The 26,508-nt window shown below is 38.7% G+C and overlaps 1 protein-coding gene across 2 annotated transcripts in view; it reads right to left on the bottom strand.

Moving 5' to 3' along the window:
* The window catches only part of grb10b (growth factor receptor-bound protein 10b), a 131,228-nt gene that overhangs the window by 84,822 nt on the left and 19,898 nt on the right, over positions 1 to 26,508 (bottom strand). For both annotated transcript variants that reach the window (XM_081388424.1, XM_081388423.1), the window contains exons 2-3: positions 20,594 to 20,706; positions 9,982 to 10,075 (exon numbers count right to left, since the gene is read on the bottom strand). In XM_081388424.1, the coding sequence (XP_081244550.1) occupies positions 9,982 to 10,075; positions 20,594 to 20,644 (145 nt within the window). In that variant the 5' untranslated portion in view covers positions 20,645 to 20,706. The remainder of the gene's footprint in view (positions 1 to 9,981; positions 10,076 to 20,593; positions 20,707 to 26,508) is intronic.

Raw genomic sequence — 26,508 nt, forward strand, 5'->3', positions numbered from 1 at the left:
GTGAGGGACAGAATTAGTTTAACGCGTCCACGAAACGAGGGAACAAATAAGTCGTCGTAACAACAAATTATTTAGATCAGCGGACAGGGCGCATATAAGAACGAGCAGAGAGAGAGAGAGAGTCCTGGCTGCGCACACGCACTCTCACCGTCTTCAAACAACACGAGCGCTGTATTGCTCTCTCTCCCGGCCGGCCTCGCGCATATCAAAATCAATTGACACGATAGTAAAAGGTCGGAAGACCGATTGTGTTTTATAGATCGGTAGTTTGTTCAAATAAAATGTTTGATTAGTTAGTAAGCACATGCTTAGGAAATGCATAATACAAATTATATGGGGTAACGGTAAAAACACTCTACACGAAGCTCTTTTGAAGCTGTCAAATGGTGTCTCTATTGGACACTTAATTGTGATTATTGCTGCTCTGAGGTTTCTCGGAGAAAACAACACGGGAATAGCGACAATTGTGCATATAAATTACTATTTACAGGGCTTCAATTACAACCTGTGGGCAGTTTTTCTACATCCTTTTGTGAATGTTGTTTTAAACTTGTATGCTGCACAGCGGGTCATCCTAAAAGTGACGTCGGAGCTACCAATCTCTGTATAACGGCCGTTGTAGCCCTCTGCTGGTAGGGAATTGTAAGATGGCCGCCGAACACTTCCGGTGGCTTCACTGTCTGCTGGCAGTTTAGAACGTCATGAGCTATCCAGTCATTATCAGTGGGTCCTGCACACTATGAAATCTGCCCAATCTCCGCTCAGCAGTGCTGCCAGAGGGTGGTATCCCCTCACAGTGAAGAGTGTTGGGACACAGGTGTTGTGGGGACTCCATGCCCACCTATTGAATGGTCTGAAGCAAAAAAAGCAAAAAAAGATCTAGCCATTTGTGCCACAAAGAACACAGCCAGTGCATCGGCCATTCTATAATTGCAATAGAGACATCTGTGAAAGGAGAAAGAGAAAATCTTTATCTTCAATGCTTTGATCTCACACTCTGACCTCTTCAGTCAGCCAGTGAGGCGGTCGTACAGATGTTTACAGAGCTGGGGTCTCAGTCAGCAGCTTTCATGAGATGTATCCCTCTCTGGGGGTTCCGTGAGTGTTGAAGGAGTGGTATTTAGCAGAGATAGGAAACATTTTTCTCTCTCATTCTAAGCTTACGCTGACGTTGGGGTCTGCCTACATAGACCTGCATGAGTTCTCCTATAGAGAAGTTAAAGGGGTGGATGGAGTTGCAAAATTCAGCTCTATTGCCCTCTTCAACTTCATAAAAAGTAGATTGGAGACAGATTATTTGTCTGCTTATAATTGCAGACAAATGCTCGCTTCTCTAGAAGAACCATGCTTAAGCCTTACATTCTTAGGGTTGCTGCAGTGTAAACGGAATAATGGTGGACAGTCTGCAAACTTCCCTCTATTTCTTTGCCTCCCAACCCTAACTATTGTTGAGTTTTGAAGTAGGGATATACGCTCCCCTTGAATGTGTGTTTCTATAGGCAAGTCAGGGTATGAGCTGCTCTCCCCCGGTTACATTGGGATCTTTAAGCAGTGAATAAACGGCTTTCTTGGAGTATAAAGCCTGGTTTAAGCGAATTATTGGGCAAACTGCAATATGTCCTTCTCTTGTTTGCCTCACTTCCTGAATAATGGTAAGGATGTACGGTTCGTCAGACAAAACAGTTAATGACGTGCAACTCAGGCACTCTTTTATACTCATGGGTGCTCCATGTGTGACCTCATGGACTGCCGTCTGACAATGATTATTGCCATTTGTTTCCACTTGCCTCAGACACTGGTCATGCTTATGGCATCCCCCATAGCATCAACCACAAAAGACACAGCGTTTCGTTCCCCTTTTCAGGGAACTTGGTTGCATACGCAACCTGAGACATTTTTTTTGTATTTATTATCTTTATGTGCTACTTCATTTGAGCAGGTGTGTTGAATTTGGTTGTTCTGAGTGAGAACTCTTTTCTGAGGCATTGATGTGTTTGTAGGTAGCACTTTGAGGACATTTGTTGCTGAGACTTTTATTTTGAAAGCTGTGTGTGAAAGCTGTGGACTCTTCTGTCAGATACAGTTTGAGTAAAGAGTGCCTGAGAAAAATGCTTTGTCCTGATTCAGTATCTGCGGTCAGATTAGATGGTGTCAGGCTATATGCCAGTGTCATTATTCTAATGTTATTTTCGTAAATTGTTACGAAATAAAGCAGACAATCTTCAATTGCATGTGCAAATGTGAAGGTGCACGCTATATATCACTTCACGATATATAAAGAACAAGAGAAGTTACGAGCATGTAAAGTCATAGTTACATTGTCAATTAGTAAGTCATGAAATTACGAATAAGTACAAAAAAACTACGTAACTGGTAAGTTGTGTGTTAGCTGGGAAGGATTTACATGCAGGTATAATGTTCATTCTATTCATCAGGAGCAGTTTCGTTATGTTTCATTTACAGTTCAGTACAGTATATATAGGAATTTGGCCAGATTCCTAAAACATTGGGTTGCGGCTTTAGCCTGGTTAAAACCAGACCATTCTCAGTAGTAACTGAGTTATGGTCTGGCAAAGCTTCATTAATAACTCATTTCCAGAGGGGCGTCACCAACGGACGTCGCTCAAATGCCTCTGGGCACAATTGGATAGACCTAAAACCAATCAGAGCGATCGTCATCGTGTAAAGCCATATGCTGCGTCCCAATTCGCCTAAGTTACACCACGCCATAAAAGTATGTACTCTTTTTGTGAAGAAAAGGTATTTACTTTTGAATGTGTAGCAAAAAAGTTGGCAAGCTTTGGGACATACTGCTTCGTCATCTTTATCGGACGGATCTGTCGCGTGCATCCTGTCACGTAAACTGCCCTGTCATTCATCTTGTCACAGTTAAAATCCTCTATTAAATCTAATTTAATTTCCTACCGTTTCGGAGAGAAATGTAGTAGCACATTCATCTGCCAGTGGGTCTTTCATTTAGACTGTCCTCATGTGTTTGCAATTTGAATATAATAATGCATTTAAAAGTTGGTGCGCTTCACCAACGGACGTCGCTCGCCTCTGGGCGCAATTGGAGAGACCTAAAACCAATCAGAGCGATCGTCATCGTGTAAAGCCCGCCCCAACGTTTCTGATTGGTGCCGCGATTTCGACGGATTAGAAATGGGCTTGAATGAGCTCTTTGCCAGACTACTTGCAGAGCAAATCGAAATTTGCAGGAAGTTGTCTGGGTTTTCCCAGGCTATTGCGGCTTAATAACTATGAGAAAATGTTGGTCCTATAGCAAAACCAGTTGATAACCACTGTCTTAAGCCTTATTCGGATGGGATTAGTTTTACATGGAGAGGTGGGGTAAAATAATTATTACCAGAGCTTTGCAGTGATTTTTGTCTCGTCCAAATGTGCCACCTCAGTAATCATTAAGGATGTTGTCAGTAATGTTCTGGAAAAATTACCTCAGGTAATGCTAACGTCCGCATGTGAATGTCTGTGATTGCTGATATTGTATTATTATAACGCTCTTCTTCGTGTTTTTTTACCTACCTGAGCTATTGTTTGCACACAAATCTTAAGCATGCTTTCCTTTCATTTCAATATGGATGGTATCCGATGAAAAATTGTAATAATAAAATTAATAAATGAACCCAAATCACAAAAAAAAAAAAAAATATATATATATATATATATATATATATATATATATATATATATATATATATATATATATATATATATAATGATCACCTGCAATGGTTATTAATATGTACTGTATAACCAGGGCTTTAAACCGGGAAACAGTGTTAACAGTCGGTGTTTAAAATCTACTCCAGCCGTTGGAAACAGTCTGTAAGTGTGCTCAGTTCAATCTTAGAATGTTTCAGCTAGTCGTTAAGTGTGTCCCCGGCATAAGTTTCACAATCAAACACACTCGAGAAGTGATACAGGAAATAATGTAAGATCATGCGCGAGATTAGCTGTCTTTCTGATAAAAGTTGTAGCCCTCAAAAATCTTGCGATCCAAGTTGTCTGTGCGCTGATTTGCAGCAAAAAAGAAAAAAAGAAGAATACAAAGAAGAATGGTTGTTTTCAGAAGCCATGCTTGCTGATTCTGATGCAGGTCTATTACTCCTCCCCCTCTAGCTATCCCTTCCCACCCATCTTGCTCTCTCATTGGCTGTAGCGTGTCAACAATGTAATTTCCAGTCAACACATTTCACACTGCATTACTCTAAGTTGCAGACAGGTCCAGATATTTTGCTTGAAAAATCTCACAGGCATTGCCGATGCATCGGCTCTTCTCTCAGATCACTTCTTGGATAATATACATTATGCGATTGTCACTCATGTGAACGAGCACCGACTTGCCTCCAATTTCAGGAATTTGTTCATGATACTACTACTACAAAACTTTCAGTAAGTAAAAAATGGAGCTATAATAATGTAGTATGTACCCAGAATTAGATTTTTTGTCTTAAATGATGGCCCAAGGTTTTGAGAGTAATGTGTATGAAAAATGGAAGTTTCCAACGATTAGTAAAGGGTGATACCCAAACACACCCTGATACGTCACTGATTTTCATATAGGTCCACTTTAGCAGCATGGCGTGCATGAGCTAATTTACCACTGTGTATCTGGTTCTATTAGTGGGACAGTGGCAAAATACATCTCAGCTAATCTACTTTTGAGGCTGCTGATTCTTTGCCCAATACAAGTGGTTAAATTGTTTCACTTATGCCAAAGACTGTTAAAGACAAAGTTTTAAAAGCACCATGTTTTATAGCACTATGTTTATGACTGAGTTCCTTAGGCCATCCAGCTGGTGACAATTAGCATGCAAATTGTGAGTGAACAAAGAGACGGGAGTACTAAAAGGGGAAAGGAGGAGTCACTTTGGCAGGAACGTCCTGTAGAAGACCTGTGGGGGAGATGTGTGCCTCAAAAACACATACACAGATGTATGTGAAAGGAGGCAGTGGAGCAAGTCTTTTCACAGATATAGACAGCACTCTAATAAAGCTTTCCCAAGTTGTCTAAACAATACAGTGCCTTCATATAAGCACCACAAAGGAGGGGTGGACAGAAGGGAAGGAGGGAGATATAAAGGATGGGGGATTCATATAGAGAAGGAGTGGGAGAAGAATAGAAAATAGGACCCTGAGTTTTATTTTAGTTAGCCATACAAGTTAGTTAATCTAGATGCAGAGCTGATCCTGATTCTTCAATATATACAGTATACTGTACAATACAGTGAATGGTGATGGGTCTGTCAAGATTCAAACGACAACAACACCACACCAAAAGAAAGGTAGATTATACGACTAATCTGTTATAGTTTTACAGTTGCTTGTATGAGGATAATGGTGGAATTTAAGTCAATTTTCACACAATATATTATTCTCTGCCATGTAATGACATGAGGTCACAGGATAAAAGTGGTCACATTAGCGAAACCTCACATTAGCGAAAAATTTTGTAGGCAAGGAATGTTCATTGTCAATAGTGTAGCGATGCATGAAGCACTGCTTACTCAGAGGTCACTTCCAAATCCAGCAGCTTTATATTGGTAAACGCAGCAAATCCAAGAGTTAACAGTTCAATAAACTTGAAGCTAATGTAAAATCCACACAGATCTTTTTTTTTCCTCAAGTGTCCCTCACACAAAATTCTCAATCGTGTGGATTCCTATTGAGATGACTGCATTTCACCTGCGGAATTTCACCATACTGTATAAAGGGAAATGTGATATATAATATTAGATTAGATATATAATTGTAACCAAAACTGTTAGGTTACCAACATTCTTCAAAATATCTTATTTGCCATTCCACAGAAAAAAGTTATACAGGTTTGAGACGACACCTTAAACAGCTTTCTTGCAATAAACTTTTTTTTTTTTTTTGTGTGCATGTAAAAGTAGTCAGAGAGATTATGATAGCTAAAAATGCCCCTGGCAGTCAAGCAGCAGAGCATAAAAAGAGAGGTAAAATCTGGAAAAACAATAATGGAGATCAAGGCCTGTTCTTGGGAAACATCAATCTAATCAGTGAGTTTCATATACTTCACATTCTATAATCTTATAAGCCCCGTCCGCCCACCATACTAAAACCATTCTTTGTTCTAAAGAATGCAATGAACTGGATGTTGCTGCTTAAGGGTCCATCAGAACCATGCAGTTTAGGAGAGGCACTGACATCAACAAAGGGATACCTTGAATAACTCTGCAGTGGTACGATCCAGCCTTCCAGTTTCAAACCCAGAACTAGTAAATACCTCAACTAGCAATAAATTAACATGATAGTTCATCAAAATTCTATCATTTACTCAAAACTGTATGACTTTGTTTCTTCTGCAAAAGGCAAAAGAAGATCAATTGAAGAATACTGGCAACCAAAGATTTTTTTGTGGAGACATTTATCAAAATATGTAATTTTATTTTCTGCAGAAGAAATAAAATCATACAGTTTTCGAATTACATGAAAGGGAGTAGCCTAAATGTTTTTAATGTTTTTAACAGAATTTACATTTTTGGGTGAATTATCTTTTTAAGATCACTGGTCTCATGGGTGAGGTTTTTAAACACAAATAATAAAATGCAAATAACCATATAATCATGCACAAAAAAACCTGTAACATTTAAAACAAAGCTAAAACACCTTTCATATTTTGTTGCAGACGTGGCTGTGTATCCAATAAAACTCTTCGCATGAGATGTTAAGCCAAGGTCCTGACTCTCTGTGGTCATTAAAAATCCCATGACACTTCTTGTTAAGAGTAGGGGTGTGTAACCGGTGTCCTGGCCACATTCTCTCCATTGGCCGTTATCAATCATGGTCTCCTAATAATCCCCATTCTTTGATTTGGCTTTATCACACTCTCTCCTCTCCACCTATAGCCGGTGTGTAATAAGCGCACTGGCCCCATTGTACTGTGGCTGTTGTCACATCATTAGATGGATGTTGCACACTGGTGGTGGTTGAGGAGAAACCCCTGATACGATTATAATGTACTCTGGATGTACAGTAGTACATAGTAAAGTGCTATATAAATGCCTCATTCATTCATCCATTTATTCATTCATTTTTTCATTCAGGCATTCATTATTTCTATATAAGGGAATTCAAGTAAAGGGGTCATTGACAAGATGTTCATTTTCTATTAACTTATTCAAAAGCTTCCAGAATGAGCTTATTGAGGAACTCAAGGATGACATCTATACCTGCAACCCCCCCAGAGCACTTGGACGATTTGATCGACCTTGGCGCCTGTCTTGACAGTGTGTTTTGTGCCTTTCACGTTTACATGTGCATCTCTCTTAGTCTTGTCAAGTTTATTGGTCTTGTCTGTTGGTTTAGTTTTTGTTGCGCTTACATCTCTGTCCTCTGCCCAGTTAGTGCTGTGGTTCCCAGTCCCGCCAGAACACAACAGACTGCCTATCCCGGTGCAGACTCTTGTACTTATCATTGGTTCTGGTCCGTGGATTATCCCTTGGTGCTGATTACATTGTTGGACTGTATACCCGTGTTTGATTTTTGCTCGGCACTAACCTTTGTACCCAGTCTATGCTGTTGTCCACCTAGTAATGCCCTTCTTGCCTGTCCGACTCTTCTCTCGTCTCCCGTATGGATCTAATCGCTGTACAGACTGTTTCTCTGGCCTGATCCATGTCAGTCTGACCTCTTCTAATTTGCCCCTCTTTGAGTTGGCTCAGAGCCAGGTGGCTTGCCCAAGTCTTTTGTTGGAAGTTCTTATAAAATCTAAGTTTAGCATATCTGTCTTAGCATCTTGAGTCTTTTCTTCCAGAAAACCTGATAAATATACAAATATACATACATAGATATTTGTCTTATATCCAATTATAGATAAACAACTTGACAGCAAAGTTGAATTCAAAGTCAATGTGGCGTTTTATCAATTTTGGGTTTAAGGTTTAAGTTTTATATAATTAAAGTAGGTTTTATATATTAAACCTATATTAATATAGATTTAAGTCAATATTGTTTACTGGTTTTTACACATTTTTCATTTAGCTTTTAAAGCAGGACAGGACAATCACTTCTGGTGTAGTTACACTTAAGCCCTATTTGCACAGAATTAGTATTATCTGTGGACCTCGTGTGATTTAGAAATCACAGAGATGCCAATTCGCACGGGACTAATATGTTCAGGACCTCAGTGTTCAGCGAAATATGGTAGGTCATTTGCGGGGGAATTTTTACTTTACAAATTACAGACATGGCCGATTCGCACAGGATTGAGATCACAGGCAACCTCCGCAATTATTACAAATGACTAGAGGTCACCAGGTAATACTTATCCCGTGCGAATAGGGCTAAAGTCCGATTTTTGATCACTGGCATGAAGCATGAACTCTTCTGAATATCCCAGCTTATTCTGGCAAGAGCTGCCCGTGCCATGATGGGGTTGTCTGTTCAATATATATAATGATCAATCTCTATGGTCAGAATTTCTGTCCGACCAAAGTTAAGTACCAATCATATTCATATGGATATATTATTTCACTCCATATGACAGCAGAGAGTACTTATAAATATTCAAATGGTAGGATACAAGGCAATGCTAAATCCTTTTTGCAGTGAAATACATCTGTGCCCAAGTGAATTATTACTGATAAACATAATCTGACAATAGAGATTATACCGACCTGAAAATTCCAATAAAATCCAAATCATACATACAAATACATACATTCTTACTAAAAATCTTTCAGTTCTACAAAATATGATAATGCAATTTCATTTATAATGTAACTTAAGTGCAATTCAGTTTTGAATGCTCCTTTCCTGAGAGAGGAACAAGGAAAGACTCCACACGATCCCAAAAAAGCAATACATTTACATAGACCCATCAAATGTAAACCATTTGTGCTGAAAACATACAATGTCAAATTCTACCAAGCGCCTCAGTTTCAATAAGTTTCATAACTAACAAATAATAGAGTGGGGTCCTTAACTCTGTTTTAAGAATATAAGTATGTGAGAGTTTTTTGCTGTAAACGTCATGCAGGATTTCGATGCAGCAACAAATATTTCTGGCCTCAATCTGAGATTTGACGAACAAATCCAGCATCCCAAAATAAGACCTTTGTTGTCACAGTTTGTTGTTTTCAATGGAGTATGAAAATGGCAGGGTCAAAGAACAGGCATGGGAACATGCTTTGCTATTTTGTTCTCGTTTTTTTTCATTCATTCATCCATTTAGATGTGATAATAGTGTCAGTTAATAGTCTGAATAAATGTTTACAGAACCATGTTTAAAAAATCCATCAACAGAAAATAAAGCAACTGTGTTCGACAAAGACCACTGGACAAATTAAATATTAAGGGGTATTAAATTATTACAACCAAGAGTTTAGTGTAGTCACAGCTTTGAGGATTAACAGCGTACTTCTGCTCCATTTACTTCAATGACAGCATCAGACTTTCAGAAAAAAAAAAAAAAAACAAGAAAAAAAAAAAAAAACTTCAGGCTCTACCTCCCATGCTGAGGCGATATTGTGCTTAAATCTCATGCTCCAAATATCATGCCTCTGTATTTTTGTATGGCACAATTAGGTTGGCGGCTTAATGAGTGGCACCCTGTGTCTTTACAAATCAAATCTTTGAACTGCAGGAGTGTTTACAGCGGAAGAGGCCTGAATATAGATCCCAGTTTGAACTTAATGAGCAAGTCTCCAACCATATAAGGCATCTACGACAGACAGCCCCAACTCAAGTCCAAGTGTGTGAGACAGACGGCCCCCGCCGATAATCAAGTATGCACACACATAACACTTGTTATTAAACCATGAGCAATTCCGCAAATCTATTAGAAACTCTTTACTTCTGTTTTGGATATTAAGAACAAAGAAAAAAAACCACCATAACCACAATTTCTTTTTACTGTCATTACAAATATCGGAGCCAGGGAATCTTATTTTAGGAAATTTATGAAGTGCACATGCAAATTATTAATTTACTGACCTTGATGGCTGGGTGAATTCTGATTGGTTGACTGCTGAAAACTTGGTCCAATCATATCTGGCTGTCTGTGATTGGCAGCTCGTTCTACATTATCCTGCAGAGACAGAAGCCAATAAAGTCGTCATGCTAAAAGCATTTTTTGACATCACACCACTCCCTCACATACACACACACATTGGAACTATTTTTATTGTCCATAAAGGAATAAATCAGTTTAGTTTTGTAAGTTTGACAGAACATTCCTGGAAAAAAACTCAATCCCTCCAAAATGTTGTCTATGAATCTCATCGTGCAGTGAAAAACTTTTTGTTAATCAGTATTTTGGTCCTTTTCTTCCAGTAAAATATCTTTAAAACAAGGAACATTTAGCTGTTAGATATAGCTTAAATTAAATAGATTTTTTTATCTTAATGTTTAGCATAATGCTTTTTCTAGGTTTATGTTTAAACAAATATATATTATCTAACACAATTTTAAATAAAGAAATACATTTGTTTACTAGAAAACAAGACAAAAATACTGATTAAATACAGTGCACATACAATATCAGACAGCTGTATCCATGTCAGACGTGTCTTAAGGAGCATTACGTGTTTACACGTATGTGTATGCATAAAAATTCTCCCGTACTCTTTCAGCAAAGGGAACGCCCATGATGCAATAGGCTATGTGATGAAAGAGACGTTAGGAGGCCCTCTCCTTGTCCTCAGATGCCCCCCTGCTGTAATTGGGGAGGGTCACGGGCGTGTTTACAGGCTATGAGAAAAACAGCATCGTTCAGACGCGGCCCTGTCATGTGATCAGCTGAAACTGTGCCATTGTATTCACGGAACAAGATCTAAAGCAACTGGCAGCTGGGAGCCACGTTCTCCGTGTGTAAACTACAGGTGGCAGTGGATTCAAAAACTCATTCCTTTCCATAACAGAGCTCCCTGCTGTCTCACCAGAGGGGAACACTTTGAACTCTTGGATGACGTACAAAAAACAAAAAGCTTGGTTTGAGCGCAGTAGGATCAAGGATTGTGGGATATCTCTTTCAGCGCTGATTGGAGCTTTCACAGCACGAGCTGGGAACAGAATGTCTTGTGGCACTCTCGTATTTAGAGATGGTTCTCAAAGCGAGACCACAAACCCATAATCTGGCTGTGATGTGGCTATAGAGCGTCAGTAGTTTTATGGCTTCTGAATGCTATGTACAATGTTCCAGAACCAGAGCAAGATTGTTTTGTTTTCTTATGTAAATGTGTTTATGTGTTAATGGATGCCGCACACATCATCACTTTGTTGAATGCAAACGGAACTGTTGTTGACATTTTTTTCATATACATTTGGTCAATATCTTGATGCTGATAAACATCTTAATATCATTTAGAGTGAGCATTTTTCATGACAAAACAATAAAAAAAAAAGAACAATTTTTTTTTTCTCCCATTCTTCTCCATGAAAATCCTTTGATTACAGTAACATCATATCCCTCCTAAAATGACCAAACGATTTAAGTATCATTTATGTCCATAGCACAGTGCGGGATGAGTTATGCGCTGAAGTTTATGTGAAAAATGTTGATACTTGCCACGCACCACTAATTATAATCCCAGAACACATCTTGTGCAATTGGCCACTTTATATGTACTTCAGCCAAGCGACAAGTGTGTAAATTTGCAACAATACTGAATCTGGATATCATGCTAGTTTATCCCAAATACTGCCATATAGGAATTTTGAATGTTGATGGTGGTATTTTAACAAATGTTGTTGAAAACAATATATACAATAAAAACAACAACTTGAGTCGTCACCTTTATTTATATAGCACTTTTTACATCATAGATTGGGTCAAAGAAGCTTTACAGTGATAATAGGCATTGTACTTGAGCATTCTAAAACAACATCAAATACCTTTAGCTAATGCTTACTGAATGAGTGAACCGATTCCTTCATTTTACCACTAATCTGAAGAATGCATTACCAGCACCAACATTCACATTACTGGTTTAACATGGAATCCAAAGGATTCGAGAAGAATCACCATTTTCATTCATTTCTGAATATTCTAAAATAATTATTTTCGTATGCTCATACACATCACAGCTGTCTAAGATATTTGTTCTTCAGATTTATTCTACAAAAGTATTTATACACTTTTAAATTCCTAATGTATTGATATAATGTGTATAAAACTGTTTATTTTTTATTTCAGCACTGATGCATCAGATCGGCTTGGAGTGAGCAATCCATCTTGTGTTCTTTGAGAATTCTCAGGATGTTTCTAATGAGTCTTTGAACATACAAGGCATTCTAGTCTCTTCTTTGGTCTCCTGCAGTCTGACGGGTAATCCTAAAGCAATGCACCTCGACATAAGCATTAAAAGACTGAAATGTTCTTAAGGGCAAAAAGACTGTATTTTTGTTTAGCGAGCATGTGTATGGGGTTCTAGCTAGTCGAGTGAGACTGATCCGTTCTAAGTTCCACCCATACTGGTACTGAGGGAAGCCACTGTGGTTCTGTCTGACTGAACTCAGCAGAAGTGCCCAGAGAGAGATAAGACCTCACACTAATACACTTTAAGTTTGTCTGGACCATTCTTTGCTGACTTCACAGAACTTTCTCAGACATCTTGAAAAAGTTGATCAGTTCAAATAAGAACTGTAAAGCTATGACATAATGTTAGATTTCATAGAACCTTTTCCACAATTTTATAAAATATATATGAGGTGAAATACAACCTTACCATGTACCATTCATAATTTGGCTCTGCTACTTTTCAGATACCATTTCAATAATAAATTAAATTAATTCAAATACCAAATACCATGTTTTTTTTACTCTTAATTTAAAAAATAAAATAAAAATAAGAACATCTATAATAAACTAAAATTGCAATTTATTGAAGTATGATAATACAAAATGACAAAATAACCAAAAAATAATTGGGATATTTAAGAAAATGCTAATTTGTTTTACTCAAATTATGACTAACAGTTGAGGCATTATTTTTTCTTTCTGAATTTTGTGTACTTAATTATCAAGATGACTTCGGTTTCAGTGAAGAGCATTCTTTATATCAAACATAAGAAATGTGATGTGTGAAGAAAAAAAACATAGGCCTGCATCTTTTAAGGGAACTATTCAAGGATGCTATGATTCATTTATCCCCAAACACACGTGACGTAAAGTAAGAACCCTCCATGTGCTGTTGTACGTAGATCAAGTTTCTGCTAACACGTGGATGCATATCCATGAGGTGTTTATTAAGGTTCATAGATCTCCTATGCGACCTGACTTGGCTTTACCTGCTGTATAATCTAAAGCATACGGTTCATAACATAGTCAATAAACATGGCTATGTCAAGCAGCATTTAATGTACTGACATGGTTAAACTTTAAACCTGTGGTATTAATATAATGCTAAAGGTACAGTCGATATTTTAGCCCTGCTTATCCTCAGACGGCCAAAGCTACCGTGAATTCCTCTGGCAGGATGGATTTCACTGTGAAAACAGACCCACATTCATAAAGTAATTTACTCTTTACTCAAATGCAAATGCAAATGTACATTGGTATGTTAGGTGTATAAGGTGTGGCATACATTTTAAATACAAGAGGAACTGGCTCATTAGAGTCATACAGATGTACACGACTGTTCAAGAGTCATGGGTCATTAAAATGTCTTAATATTTGAATGCTCACCAAGGCTGAAACAGTAATATTATGAAATCATACTACATTTTAAAATACCTGTTTTCTATTTTATGTAGATTTTAATAGGTAATTTATTATTGTGATGGCAAAGCAAAATTTTCAGCAGATATTACTTAAGTCTTAAGAAATTGTTCTAATATGTTTATTATGTTTCTAGAATGTTAATTTTTTTCTGAATTCTTTGATTATTAGAAAGTTTAAAAGAAAGCTCAAAAGTTTTTTGTAACAATGTAAAGATCTTTACTGTCAATGTTGTCAATACTGTCAACTTTAATGTTGATTAATTCAACGCAACCTTGCTTAATAAATGTATTAATTTCTTTAAAAAAAAATCTTAGAGCCAAAACTTATGAATATACAGTACATCTAATTTTTTATTTATATATTTATATTTATTTATTTTTTATGTATATCAGCATTAAGGCATAAGAAAAAAAAAGAGAATAAAAGTTGAGAAATAAAAAGTTCTTCTTGAGAATCAAAGCAATATTACAATAATGTCTTTTCATATACCAGGCCCACCAGGTTCTCAAATCCTTCACTTCAATTCAGAGAAAACATCTGGAAGTATCTGAAAGACAACAACATAAAAGACCTCGATACTGAATCCTCAAGCTCTCAGAAATACCAAGAAGAGGAATATTGACTTCAAGGAACTTGGAACCATGTTGTCTTAATTCACTCTAAAAACAGCTATAAAACTCAGGGTGAAAAGATTTACAGCTCTTGAAATACTAATATGCTCCAACAACAGGCACTTTAATGGCTAAAGCAGTATGAGGAAAAAATACAATATGGCTGGTAGGCTAATGACTAACCCACATTTCTGGATTAGTTCATCTTCAATTGGCACAAGTCATGTTGCTATGACCAATAACATCCTCTTACACTAAGCTAAGAAAACACAGTTTCAAAACTTACACCAAACTTGCATACTTCTAACTGTCACAGAAAATGAAACAGATCGCATATGACATTCAAAAGCTGCCACCGCATTTTGCTTGATATTCTGCATTTCAATTTAATTTGCAAGCCATATTTGATTTATTAGGTTATTATAGCAAGACCTCTTTAATTATGGATGCTCAGGAAAACTGAGTACATTAGCGTAACGCTCCCTTTAGCTGTACATTTTTATTCAATTCACGCCCACACACGCTTAATGAAGATCCTGAAAGTAGGGGCTTACACTTTCAGAGCAATTCAAACATTAGCTCATCACCTTAATTGAGAGCACAAAGGCGAGAGGCACAGCTCAATAAAAGCCAGTTCAGCAGTTCCTTTAAAACAGTAGTTAGGGAGCTTTCCTCGAAGTGCTGTGGCAGGCCTCCAGTTCCCCTGTATTAGCCAAGCCTGGAGCCCGGCCCAGACTTACCAGACTTAAACAGGCTACGACAGATGCTGAGGGCATTTTATTTACCAGTATCTAAAAGCATCTACCATTCCTCCACCTCCCAAATACATAAAAAAATAAATAAAAATCTTAGTGGTTTAGTTTGCAAGACCTCTCTTTCAGTTCACACTTACATACAATCAGATATAGTATAACATGTGCATATTTGGTGTGCTGTCCGAGGAGAGGGCTCCAAGCTCGGAATTTGGCCCATACCCAGAGTATTCCCCCTCTCCCCATCCCTGGCTGGAATGGTAATAATCAAGAGTGAGGAGTTGGAGTGGAGAAGGGATGCTGGGAAAACTGTTGTGGAACAGAGGTAAGTCGTCTCTAAATCCTTCCTCTCGCACTGATAAATTATCTGAACCTCCCGAGCTTTGTTAATAAAACTATAGGTTTAACTATGACTATAACTATGGGCACGTTTGGTGGGCTTTTAGGTATTAAACTCTCTTAAAATTCTCTTTTTTTAAACTCGAGATTATTTGACATGTCTAACAGTGGACACATGAATTCTCTCATTTTTGTTTTTATCTTTTCCTCCCTGAACCACCATGAACATACTGCTCAAATTATAATTACATTTGTGATGGAAATGATGGTGGTGGGAATTACATCTTTATGTATTCTACATTTGTGTTTAAATATAATTTATATATAATAAATTATAAATGAATGAACAAAAAGGGTGGCTGACTGCACACTGATCCACTCAAGACTGGAAAAGTCTACAAAAAACATTTATTTATTTTATAAATTTCATCTTGCAAAAAGTGCAAAGTGCATGTAAAAAAAACAGTTTGTTAAAAACAAATAGACACCAGCAAGCAAATGTTTCAGCACATTGCTATCTTGAGCACAGTGCTTCAGGAGCTCTGAAGATAGCAATGTGCTGAAACATTTGTCTTTACTGACTGTTGTTAAACAATTACACTAACACTTTTTAGGAGAAATGTGCACCTACATTTTTGCAAAACTCCAAAAACGTACATATGCATACAATTCAATGCAGCTTCCAGCTGAAATGAACAATAGTGACAGTTACACCTGTGTCTTGTTAATTATCTTGTTTAGTCCCTAGTGTTTTTCTCTATAGTGTTCATTCAGTTGTTCTTTGTCAGATCTTGTTGTTCTTTGTCAGATCTTGTCTCTATTGTGGTTGCTCTGTTTCCTGTATAGCCTAAGTGTGTTGCTGAATTTATTTTGATTACGTACTGCTTGCAAATAGATCCAGCACTGCTCCGTCTTTATTCAACCCCAGCGTGAGAGACAAAAGAGCTCAAAGTAGAAGCAAGCTAAAATGGCATAGTCGCTTCAGCAAATGTTAATCTCCTATTTTCTTTTCACTATTGGGTATGGTTTATAGTAGGTGCTACATTATTTTTTAAATGAGATAAAGAATGAACTTTTTAGCACCATTCAGTGAACTTTTAATTTCTGAACTGCCATACATACAACAACCAAGATTCACGTATCTCTGGGTCAAACTGAACATGCTTTTAGTGCCACTCACTGGACATTTCACTTTGAAAGTGTAAACATGCAAAAAGCAACGATAATGTCATTTTTCAGAAATGTTGAATTTCCAATTAGCCTGGGTTGCAATTTTCACACAATTATTTAAGCAATGTGTTTTTTACTCTTCGTACATTACATTTTGACAGGCCCAATAAGGGTAAAATAATAAAGGCTCTTGTCTCATTTAAATGCTTTGATATATCCCAGGTAAAGAATTGGCAATTTTTTAAAAAAAAATTGGAAGAAAGATTTCAAAATAACCTTCATTAAAACAATTTACCCATGAAACATGAAAGTAGTTGATCAAATAAACATCTAGGTTACTAATATAACCCCCGTTCCCTGAAGGTGATTTTTATTGCAAACCATACCCTGTGGAGCGTAGGTAAGGAAGCGCGGTGCACTCGCTCAGTTTTGCACTGAGGAGCCGAGACGGTGTGTCCCGGCCGTTCCGCAGTGGTACAGCAATTGCGGAGATGGGACATAACGTCTCTGTTCCCTCCTCCCTCCTCCCTCCTCGTCGTTCCTTATCAGTCAGTCACATTCAACGTTACGTCAGAAGTGAACTGACGAATTGGGATCCCTAATAAAACGGCACAATTGATGCCCCTTCCAGTGCCCCGTGTAAGCCGCCTAATCCCCCAACACCTGCTGGGGCGGAGAAGGGACAGGGCTTTAACGCAGAGAGGGTCAATCACTTCTGTTCCTTCTTACCCACACAATTAGACTATTTGGATAACACTGAGAATGCGTGCCTATTCGAGACAGAAAGGGATGCTACGGAGACCACATCCTGTCCGTAGGGAGGTGGAAATTAACATGTGGAAATTACACATATGGACTGACCATTAGAGCAGTGCTACATGTGGAAGTTCTCTGTAGTAGATCCAGTGCCTAGCTAGGGAGAAGTCAACACCCAGCAGAGGCGGCAGATCGAGCTCTGCCAAGGGAAAGACACAGGCTCACCGACAGGGAGCTGTACCGTGGAAGAATACATATGTGGGATCATCCGTAGGGGAATCACAACGAATGGGCACCTAGTCTAGCACAAGGGCTGACCTTCTGGGCATGCACACGAGTGCTAGACCTAATGTCTGATGTCTGAAAACTCCAAGTGGAGTGAGCTCTTATCTGAAGGGGGCACGACTGGTCTCAAGCTTGATACACTAAGACTATGGCATCCACAATCCAGTGGGCACACCTCTGCTTGGAGACAGCCTTTCCCTTCTGCTGGCCTCTGTAACAAACAAAGAGCTGGCTTGAGGTCCTGAAGCTCTGCGTGCGGTCCATGTACAAGTGTAAAGCATGAACGGGACATAGCAGGGCAAGTGCTGGGTCTGCCTCCTCCATTGCAGTGCTTGCAGGTTCACCACCTGATCCCTGAAAGGGTGGTGATCTATGCCCATTGCATGTCCGGTTAGGCCAGTATGGCGGAGCTAACAAAACCTGCTCCTCGTCCTCCCTGACCTTGCACAGTGTCTGTGCGAGTAGGCTCCCAGGGGGAAACACATACTTGCATAGGCCTCAAGGCCAGCTGTGTGCCAGCGCATCTGTACTGAGGGTCCCCTCAGTCGGGGAGTAAAACAACTGCCAGTGGGATGTGTCCGGAGTGGCAAACAGGTCAACCTGTGCGGCTCCAAAGCATCTACAAATCAGCTGGACGTTCTGGGGGTGGAGTCTCCATTCTCCTGGGAGCATGGGCTGTCTTGAGAGCTCTTTGGCTGCACAATTGAGCTTGTTTGGAATGTGAATGGCGCAAAGCGTCCTCCGATGCTTCTGACTCCTGATGGCGGGTGAGTTGTGACATGCGACGGAAGCGTAGACAACCCTGATGGTTGATGTGCACAACGGCCACAGTGTTGTCTGTCTGGACCAGCACATGCTTGCCCTGTAGCAGCGATCTGAAACGGCACAGAGCAACACATATGGCTAGAAACTCAAAGCAGTCGAGGTCCTGTCCAGGAGCCCGAGGCTGCATGCCCATTGCACATGGCACACCAGCCACTGGTGGAGGCACCTGTTGAGACAACAACATGCCTGGACACTTGTTCTAGGGGAACTCCTGCCTGTAGAGAAGCAAAGTCTGTCCACAGGCTGAAGGTTTGGCGACAGGGGTGATTGCCACCCAGTGTGTGCCACGATGCCATGCCCATCTCGGGACTCGGTCGTGTAGCCAGTGCTGACTGCAGTCTCATATGAAGCAACCTGAGCGTCGTGACTGCGGGTGCAGCTGCAGATGCCATTATGCCCAAAGAGCCTCTGAAACAGTTTCAGTGGAACCGCTGCCCAGCCTCTGAAAGAATTCAGGCAGTTCAGCACCGACTGAGCACATTCGTTCATGAGACGTGCTGTCATGTTGACTGTGTCCAACTCCAGACTGAGAAAAGAGATTCTCTGTACGGGGGAGAGTTTGCTCTTTTCCCAGTTGACCCGAAGCCCCAGATGGCTGAGATGCCTGAGCACCAAGTACCTGTGTTCACACAACTGCTCTCGGGAGTGGGCCAGGATGAGCCAGTCACCGAGGTAGTTGAGGATGCGAACGCCGTGCTCCCTCAGAGAGACAAGGGTCACCTCCACAACTTTCGTGAAGACACCATGCAACAGGGACAGCCTGAAGGGGAGGACCTTGTACTGATATGCTCACCCCTTGAACGCAAAATGTAGCAACGGTCTGTGTAGAGGGATAATCAAGACATGAAAGTACTCCTCTCAGTCGATCGCTGCAAATCAATCTTGGGGTCAGATGCATTCGAAAATGAGTAACATCTAACATCTTGAGTTAACATCTTGAATCGGAGCTTGTAAAGGGTCTGCTTCAGGACATGCAGGTCCAAGATTGGTTGTAACCCACCACCTTTCTTGGGTACAATGAAGTAAGGGCTGTAAAACTGAATCGCAAAGCCGAGTCTGATAGTCCGAATGAGCCAGCGAGCCACCAAGGCCGTCGAACGTGACTGAGGGAAATATACATTCTTTGACTTAATTAAAAGGACAAGTTAATTTCATGTCAGAGTGTCTGGGTATTTTGCAAGACAGTGAGTGTCCCCCAGAATATCTTATAATCAAGCTGCACTAATGCCAGATCTCCACGGGGTGATTTGCCTGATTGATATTTCCCAGTTGGTTTTGATCTGCTGCACGTGGATGCACTTTAAACAGTGCCAACCGATGAGAGCCCTTCAAAACTGGCCAGCTACTTCACTGAATGAAGCTAGAATTGAGATGCTTTTACATCAGGTTACACTATGTGAATCAAATGCGCTCAGCCCAAATGAATGCAGACTGATGCAATGGCCATTCACTGCAACCCCATTTTCATTCATGCTCAGACTCCTACTTCTATTCAGAGTCTACTGCTCATGACAGGTACATTCAAAATACACAGTAGCTCTCCACTTTATCCTACTCTCACATGCTCTCAAAAAATATATTGATCAGTATTGATCTGTATTGATCAGGTTTTCTGCTGATCAATACAGTATTCAAGGCATGATATAACAATTGATACATACATACATGTATACATATATACAAATTTTATAAATAGCTGTGACTATATTCACAATATAGTACAGCCTGTCCTGACGTGAAGGTTATGCATGTATTTAAAATTCATACTTGGCTATATCCCAAGTCAGGAAAGGGCAGCTTTGAACAAAATGCCCTAAACAGTCCACTGACATTAGAATTAAATAATTTCTTCTTCTTTAGTAAATAATACTACTTACAACATTACAACAAGGATATTTGGTATTAGCATATATGTTTGACTAGTAGTTTTAGTGTAGTTACTAATTACTTTAAATAAGTAAATACCAAAGCGGGTACTAAAGGAAAACTGCCTGACACTGCATGAACAGTTTAGTATAGCTGTGTAATCTGGCTGCATTTTCCAGATGATGTTTAAAGGCTAGGGCAGATTATCTAGTGTGTTTAAAAAAAAAAAAAAATGTTACAATAATGTAGAGGCTGGGTAAATACACAAAAAAATCATTTACCTGGTAATTTGGATGGTGTAGAAAATAATCCGGACATCCGGCCACAGCCATGATACAGTTCTGTAATGTCTCTCTTGGATATCACATCCACCTCAGATAGATGAGAAAAGAGTCTGAAATTAAACCAAAACAAAAATGTTACATCAAATGTTTCTTCAAGGTAAAAAAAGCTATCTCTTTCTTAGTTTAGTCTAAGTGGCAACTACCAATATAGCACAGAGCACTTCTTAACCCAAATAGTTCCACGGGGTCAGTAAACAACAGAAGAATAAGAGGAGGGAAATGCAGAATCCAAGCTGACCAACAGCCACGCAGTTAGAGTATCTAAAATAATTTCTAGATTATCCTCTTTAAATCCAAGGCACTGGGAAAGCAACTTGACTTACATTGTAAGGAGAGAATGAACATGTTAAACAAACAGATCATACAGAGCTCCAAATAGTGAACATTTCCACTGAGACCAAAATTATATATTTTCACTCATATAATGGTACCTTATTTTCAGAGGGTAAGATTATGTAGTCTAGCAAGCTTAAATGCATGTATTTATTTAGCTGTTTCACCATTTTGAAACTTTAAAAGTCATAAAAACATTAGAAGACACATGAACTGGAGTTTGCAAATAACTTTACACTTTCAAGGACCGTTCACCCCATGGACGATAACTATTACTACTATATAACTATAAAGTTTAAATTGTTTCTAATTCTATGAGAATAACTATCCTGGATAAGTTTCAATAATGTTTCAGAACTTGTCAAAGCACTGCCCTCATCAGGATGCAATATGACATTTTATTAAAAGTTGACCATGGGAACTGTGTCGGCCTTGTCTTGTTAGACTTAAGAGCAGCTTTTGACACGCTGGATCATGTCATTCTGCTAGAGTGCCTTGAGTGGCATGTTGAACTAAATGAAGTGGCCTTATGTTGGCTCTGCTCTTACTTGGAGGCCAGAACATTCACAGTAAAGATTGGGAATCATAATTCTTCTTCTGCTCCTATAGAGCTGGTAAGTCCCGCCCCTTCCGCTAATCCCCCTGGACCTCTAGGTTGAAAAATCGTCAATGCAAGTGAATGGGAGAAAATAATTATTTTCTGGTCCCGTTTGAATTTTGCCATGAATGTGAACATATGTTGTCTGTGAATTTTTTATATAACTTTTCGTGTAAAGAATGCTATAATTTAGCGGGTAGAAGTTTGACACGGTTAGACTTTGTGTGAGGGCACTTTGTGGACTACAACTCTTCGCTGCTTTCGACGCGTTTGAAACGTCAACACCACTAGCACACGGACACTAGCTCACGGATCCCGCTAAACATGGCTGTGTCTTTGGTGCACTTCACCGCCTTCTTTCAGGGAGAGGAAAAAATCGTTGAGGTTGGCGAAAACGACGGGTAAGTCAACTTTATGGGGTGACGTCACATAGGCGACATGTAGTCTTTCTCGTTATGTCTTTTCCACAGCTGCTAGCCGAAGAATCATACCATATACTGTCAAACTCGTAACATGAAAAGTTATAGAAAAAATTCACAGACAACATATGTTCACATTCATGGCACAATTCAAACGGGACCAGAAAATAATTATTTTCTCCCATTCACTTGCATTGACGATTTTTCAACTTAGAGGTCCACTTGGGGTTTTACGGATGGGCGGGACTTACCAGCTCTATAACTTATGGGGTAACTCAGAGTTCTATTCTAGGACCGCTTTTCTCCCTTTACATGTTGCTGTTTTGCTCTATATAATAAGCATGGCATTTCATATCCCTGTTATGCCAATGATATGCAGTGGTATTTTCTTTTTAAAGCGGGAACTAATGCATCTGAAAATTCTCTACTGGATTGCCTTGAGAATGTGAAGTGCTGGATGAATTACAATTTCTTAATGTTAAATTACAAAAAGACAGAAATTTAAATTTTTGACAAAAAAGCATGAGTGTACTCCAGTAAAGTGCCTTCTTATCCTGCATAAAAATGTCACTAATCTACGTGTAATTTTATTTTTGTAATTTTGGCAGACCTCAAATTTGACCGTCAAATAAATGAGGTGCTAAAAATTGTTTCTTTCAGTTAAGAAGGATTGCAAAACTGCAATCAGTTTTATCAAGAAATTATCTTGAAAAAGTTTGCAACTGGATTATTATAATGATTTCCTGTACATTCAACCTGTCAGTAAACTTTATTGAGGTTACAATATGTTCAAAAAGCTGTGGCCACAATTAACAAATACTAAGTAGAGGGACCATACAACTCCAATCTCTTAACAGGCTCCCGATTAATCAATGAATTGAGTTAAAAAAATATTGTTGTTTACTTTTAAAGCCATTCATGGTTGCGTGTGTTGCATTCATGGTTCATGGCTGCATGACACTTGTGTGTGTCATTATATTATTAACATTTTTCCAAAATCAAATGTCGGAGAATTGTGTTTTGTCCATGATTAAAACAGTTGCATCTGACGCAGAAAATGCATTGCATTTTCTCAGGTTATAAATGTTATTATAGTTACAGCGGGGGAAATAAGTATTGAACACGTGATCATTTTTCTCAGTAAATATATTTCCAAAGGTGCTATTGACATGAAATTTTCACCAGATGTTGGTAACAACCCAAGTAAGCCATACATACAAAGAAACAAACAAAAATAAGTTCAGAAATTAAGCTATGTGTAATAATGTGAAATGACACAGGGAAAAAGTATTGAACACATGAAGAAAGAGAGGCGCAAAAAGGCATGGAAAGCCAAGACAACTGCTGAAAACTTACAGTAATTAAAAAGCAATACAGCCCCCTGTCAGTGGAAATTAATAACAGCTGGTTCAGTCCCAAATGATGGCCTACAAAAAGGTCTCACTGCCAAGGTGTCACACAAGACACATCTCATGATGGGTAAAAGCAAAGAGCTGTCTCAAGACCTTCGCAACCTAATTGTTGCAAAACATAATGTTGGCATTGGTTATAGGCGCCATTCTAAGCTTCTGAATGGTCCAGTGAGCACTTTCGGGGCCATTATACGGAAGTGGAAAGACAATAATTTCACCATAAATTTGCCTCGACCAGTGAGTGCTCTTCGCAAGATTTCTGATAGAGGAGTGAAAAGAATAATCAGAAGAGTTGTAAGCGAGTAGTTCTAAGCGAAACCCCATTCGTCGTCACTGACGTAACGTCTCCGTTCCCTGAGGGTTACATATGTAACCAAGACGTTTCTTGTGAAATGTATCAAGACCACTCTAAAATATAAATCATTATTATAGGCTTACCATAGTGATTCAGGGAAAGGCAAAAACATGTTTTAGAAGATGGATTAATGATGTACTTGCCAAATATTTAAAGTTTGTTAATTTACAAAAAAGAAAAAAAAGTTACTTTAAAAGGGGAACTTTAAGTTTCCCAGCAGTTTGGGCTGATTTTAGAGGCCCAATTCGCAGCCCCTGGGATTACATAATGGAGTCAGGTCTGCACGTTTCACAGTGTCCAATCCTGCAACAAAAGAGTGGGCAGCCCCAGGGGATGATGTCATCACCGTTAATCATGTGATTGACCTCTGGGCCACGCAGGTCCGACAGCTACTCTTTTGGTATCTAAATTCATTCAATGTGTCTGACTCAGAATCAGTATTCAGAAGCTTGCTGAGCACTGCATTGCACTCCTCAATCTCTCAATGCCTCTGGTTCAGTCAGCCATAGAGCTAAAAAGGAGAAGTGGGGAGCCAGCAACACCTCAGCAGGGATCTGTCTCTGAAAGAATAGTGAGGGCCCCTTTAGTTTTAGTTCTTTTTATGCGAAAGAGAGACGCAAGTTGAGGAACAGAGGTCTGTCTGCAATGGACTTTTGATTTCCAAGAAAGGGAGAAAAGTATTTTTTAATATGAGGTAGAAACTACAAATAAAAAATGTGAAATTATGAATGAGGGAATATTGAACCTGATACTGAATTGTCATACACAATTAAGTATATTGGTGCTGTCACCACTCACCAAAAGTCATATATTTAGACTCCTTACAGGGATAGTTCACCCATCAATTACTCACCCTCACCCCATGTCATTCCAAACTCATAAGACTTTTTTTTATTACTCTTTGACACACAAATTAAGCTATTCTTATTATTTTTTCATTGAAAGTCAACTCAGGAAAAACGTTCATGCTTCAAAATGTCCATAAAGACATTTTAAAAGTAATCTATGTCAAACAAGCGGTTTAATCCAAGTCTTCTGAAGAGGCACGGTCACTTTAAATATGATGAACTGATTTAAATTTAGGCTTCTATTCACATAAAAACATTCATCAACACAAATTTAACACACAGAGCACATCAAATATGGTTAAAGGATGGTCAAATGTGTTTGCTTGGTGTGTTGTTCATGAAATCAGTTTATCATATAAAGTGATCACGTCTCTTCAGAAGACTTGGATTAAACTTTTTGATTCAAACGGTTTTATTTTTGCGATGTCTTTATGAACTTTTTGAAGCACGTAAATTTTGCTTGCATGGACTTTCAATGGATGGACCAAAATGAGGTGGAGAATATTAAGAATATCTTCATTTGTGTTCCAAAACTGAATTGAAGTTTTGGAACAACATGGGTGTGAGTAAACAATTATAATTAATAAATGGTGAACCAACCCTTTAAGATTTCTTTTATTTTTGTTTCATTCATTGTACCCCCATAAGAAAAAGAACAGAGTGACTCTTTCCTATCTCAGTTCAATCAAACAAATCACCAATCAATCATACAGAACATTGTATGAGAAAAAGATTCTCAAACTTGCCTCAAAACTCATTTATGAAGGGTGGGAAAAAATGAAGACCACAAATCTATCTTTTGTATTTTTTTTTTAACAAGGTATTCAAGTAAACGCACAGCTTTAGGAAGTCCAAGTTAGGGAAGAAATCTCTATGAAAAAGGTATACAACTGCACACCTTGTCAAGGTACCTTGATAAAGGCTTATCATCGAAACGCTGGTTCAATAAACTTTTGTCAATGTACCTGAGCGCTGCACATCGCAAGTGTAGCACTGTACCAGCTGAGCTACTGAACATGTTAACTATGTCTGAAAATCCATACATACTGTATGGAGCTGGTTATGTTATGCAAACATAAAAATGCGGTAGTTTACAAATCATGCACTAAGAGTTTTGAGGTCATAACATAGTACTGTGCAAGGAACCATGCAAAGATTCTTTATTAATATGCCCTTCTAATCATAAAAAAGGAATACAAGTTACTGATGTTTTACTGCCACTAGTAATAATTTCAGTTGGAAACTGCAGTGCTTATGCTACTGCTATTCATCCTATTATCTATGATTTTAGGCATTATGGAGCGTGGAAGAAATAGAGTCAGTGAAGAATGTAAAGAGGGATATAAAACCCGCCTTGACCCCTACGGCGCTCTGTGTGTGGCTTGTTTATTTGTTATACAGATTGTCCTAGCACAAAAGCTGAATTGTACTGTGAGCTATGACGGCATGATAGGTTTGTTGAGTATTGTGGCAAGAAGTTCATGTGTGCTTACACAGTAAAAGGAGAGCTTTAATGTCTAGCAGTGATTAGCCCTGAAGCAAAGGCAAAGGCCAAGCCTTTGGGATCTCCACCAGCCACCAGCTATTTAAAGTAAATCTTTATTGAAACAGTACCAAAAGTTCTCTGTAAAGATCTCCTCTTTAGCAAAATAATATTTTGACAGCCTTTACTCACCCTCATATTGTTCCAAACCTCTATGACTTTTAATTCTTCCAAGGAACACAAAAGGAGATTTTCTAAACACTTGTCACTCTTCTTCATGCAATTACAATGGGACATTAAGCCTTGAAACTAATCTATCTATCTATCTATCTATCTATCTATCTATCTATCTATCTATCTATCTATCTATCTATCTATCTATCTATCTATCTATCTATCTATCT

The sequence above is a fragment of the Scardinius erythrophthalmus genome (genome assembly GCF_964197995.2).
Source record: "Scardinius erythrophthalmus genome assembly, chromosome: 16".
In the NCBI taxonomy this organism is placed as follows: domain Eukaryota; kingdom Metazoa; phylum Chordata; class Actinopteri; order Cypriniformes; family Leuciscidae; genus Scardinius; species Scardinius erythrophthalmus.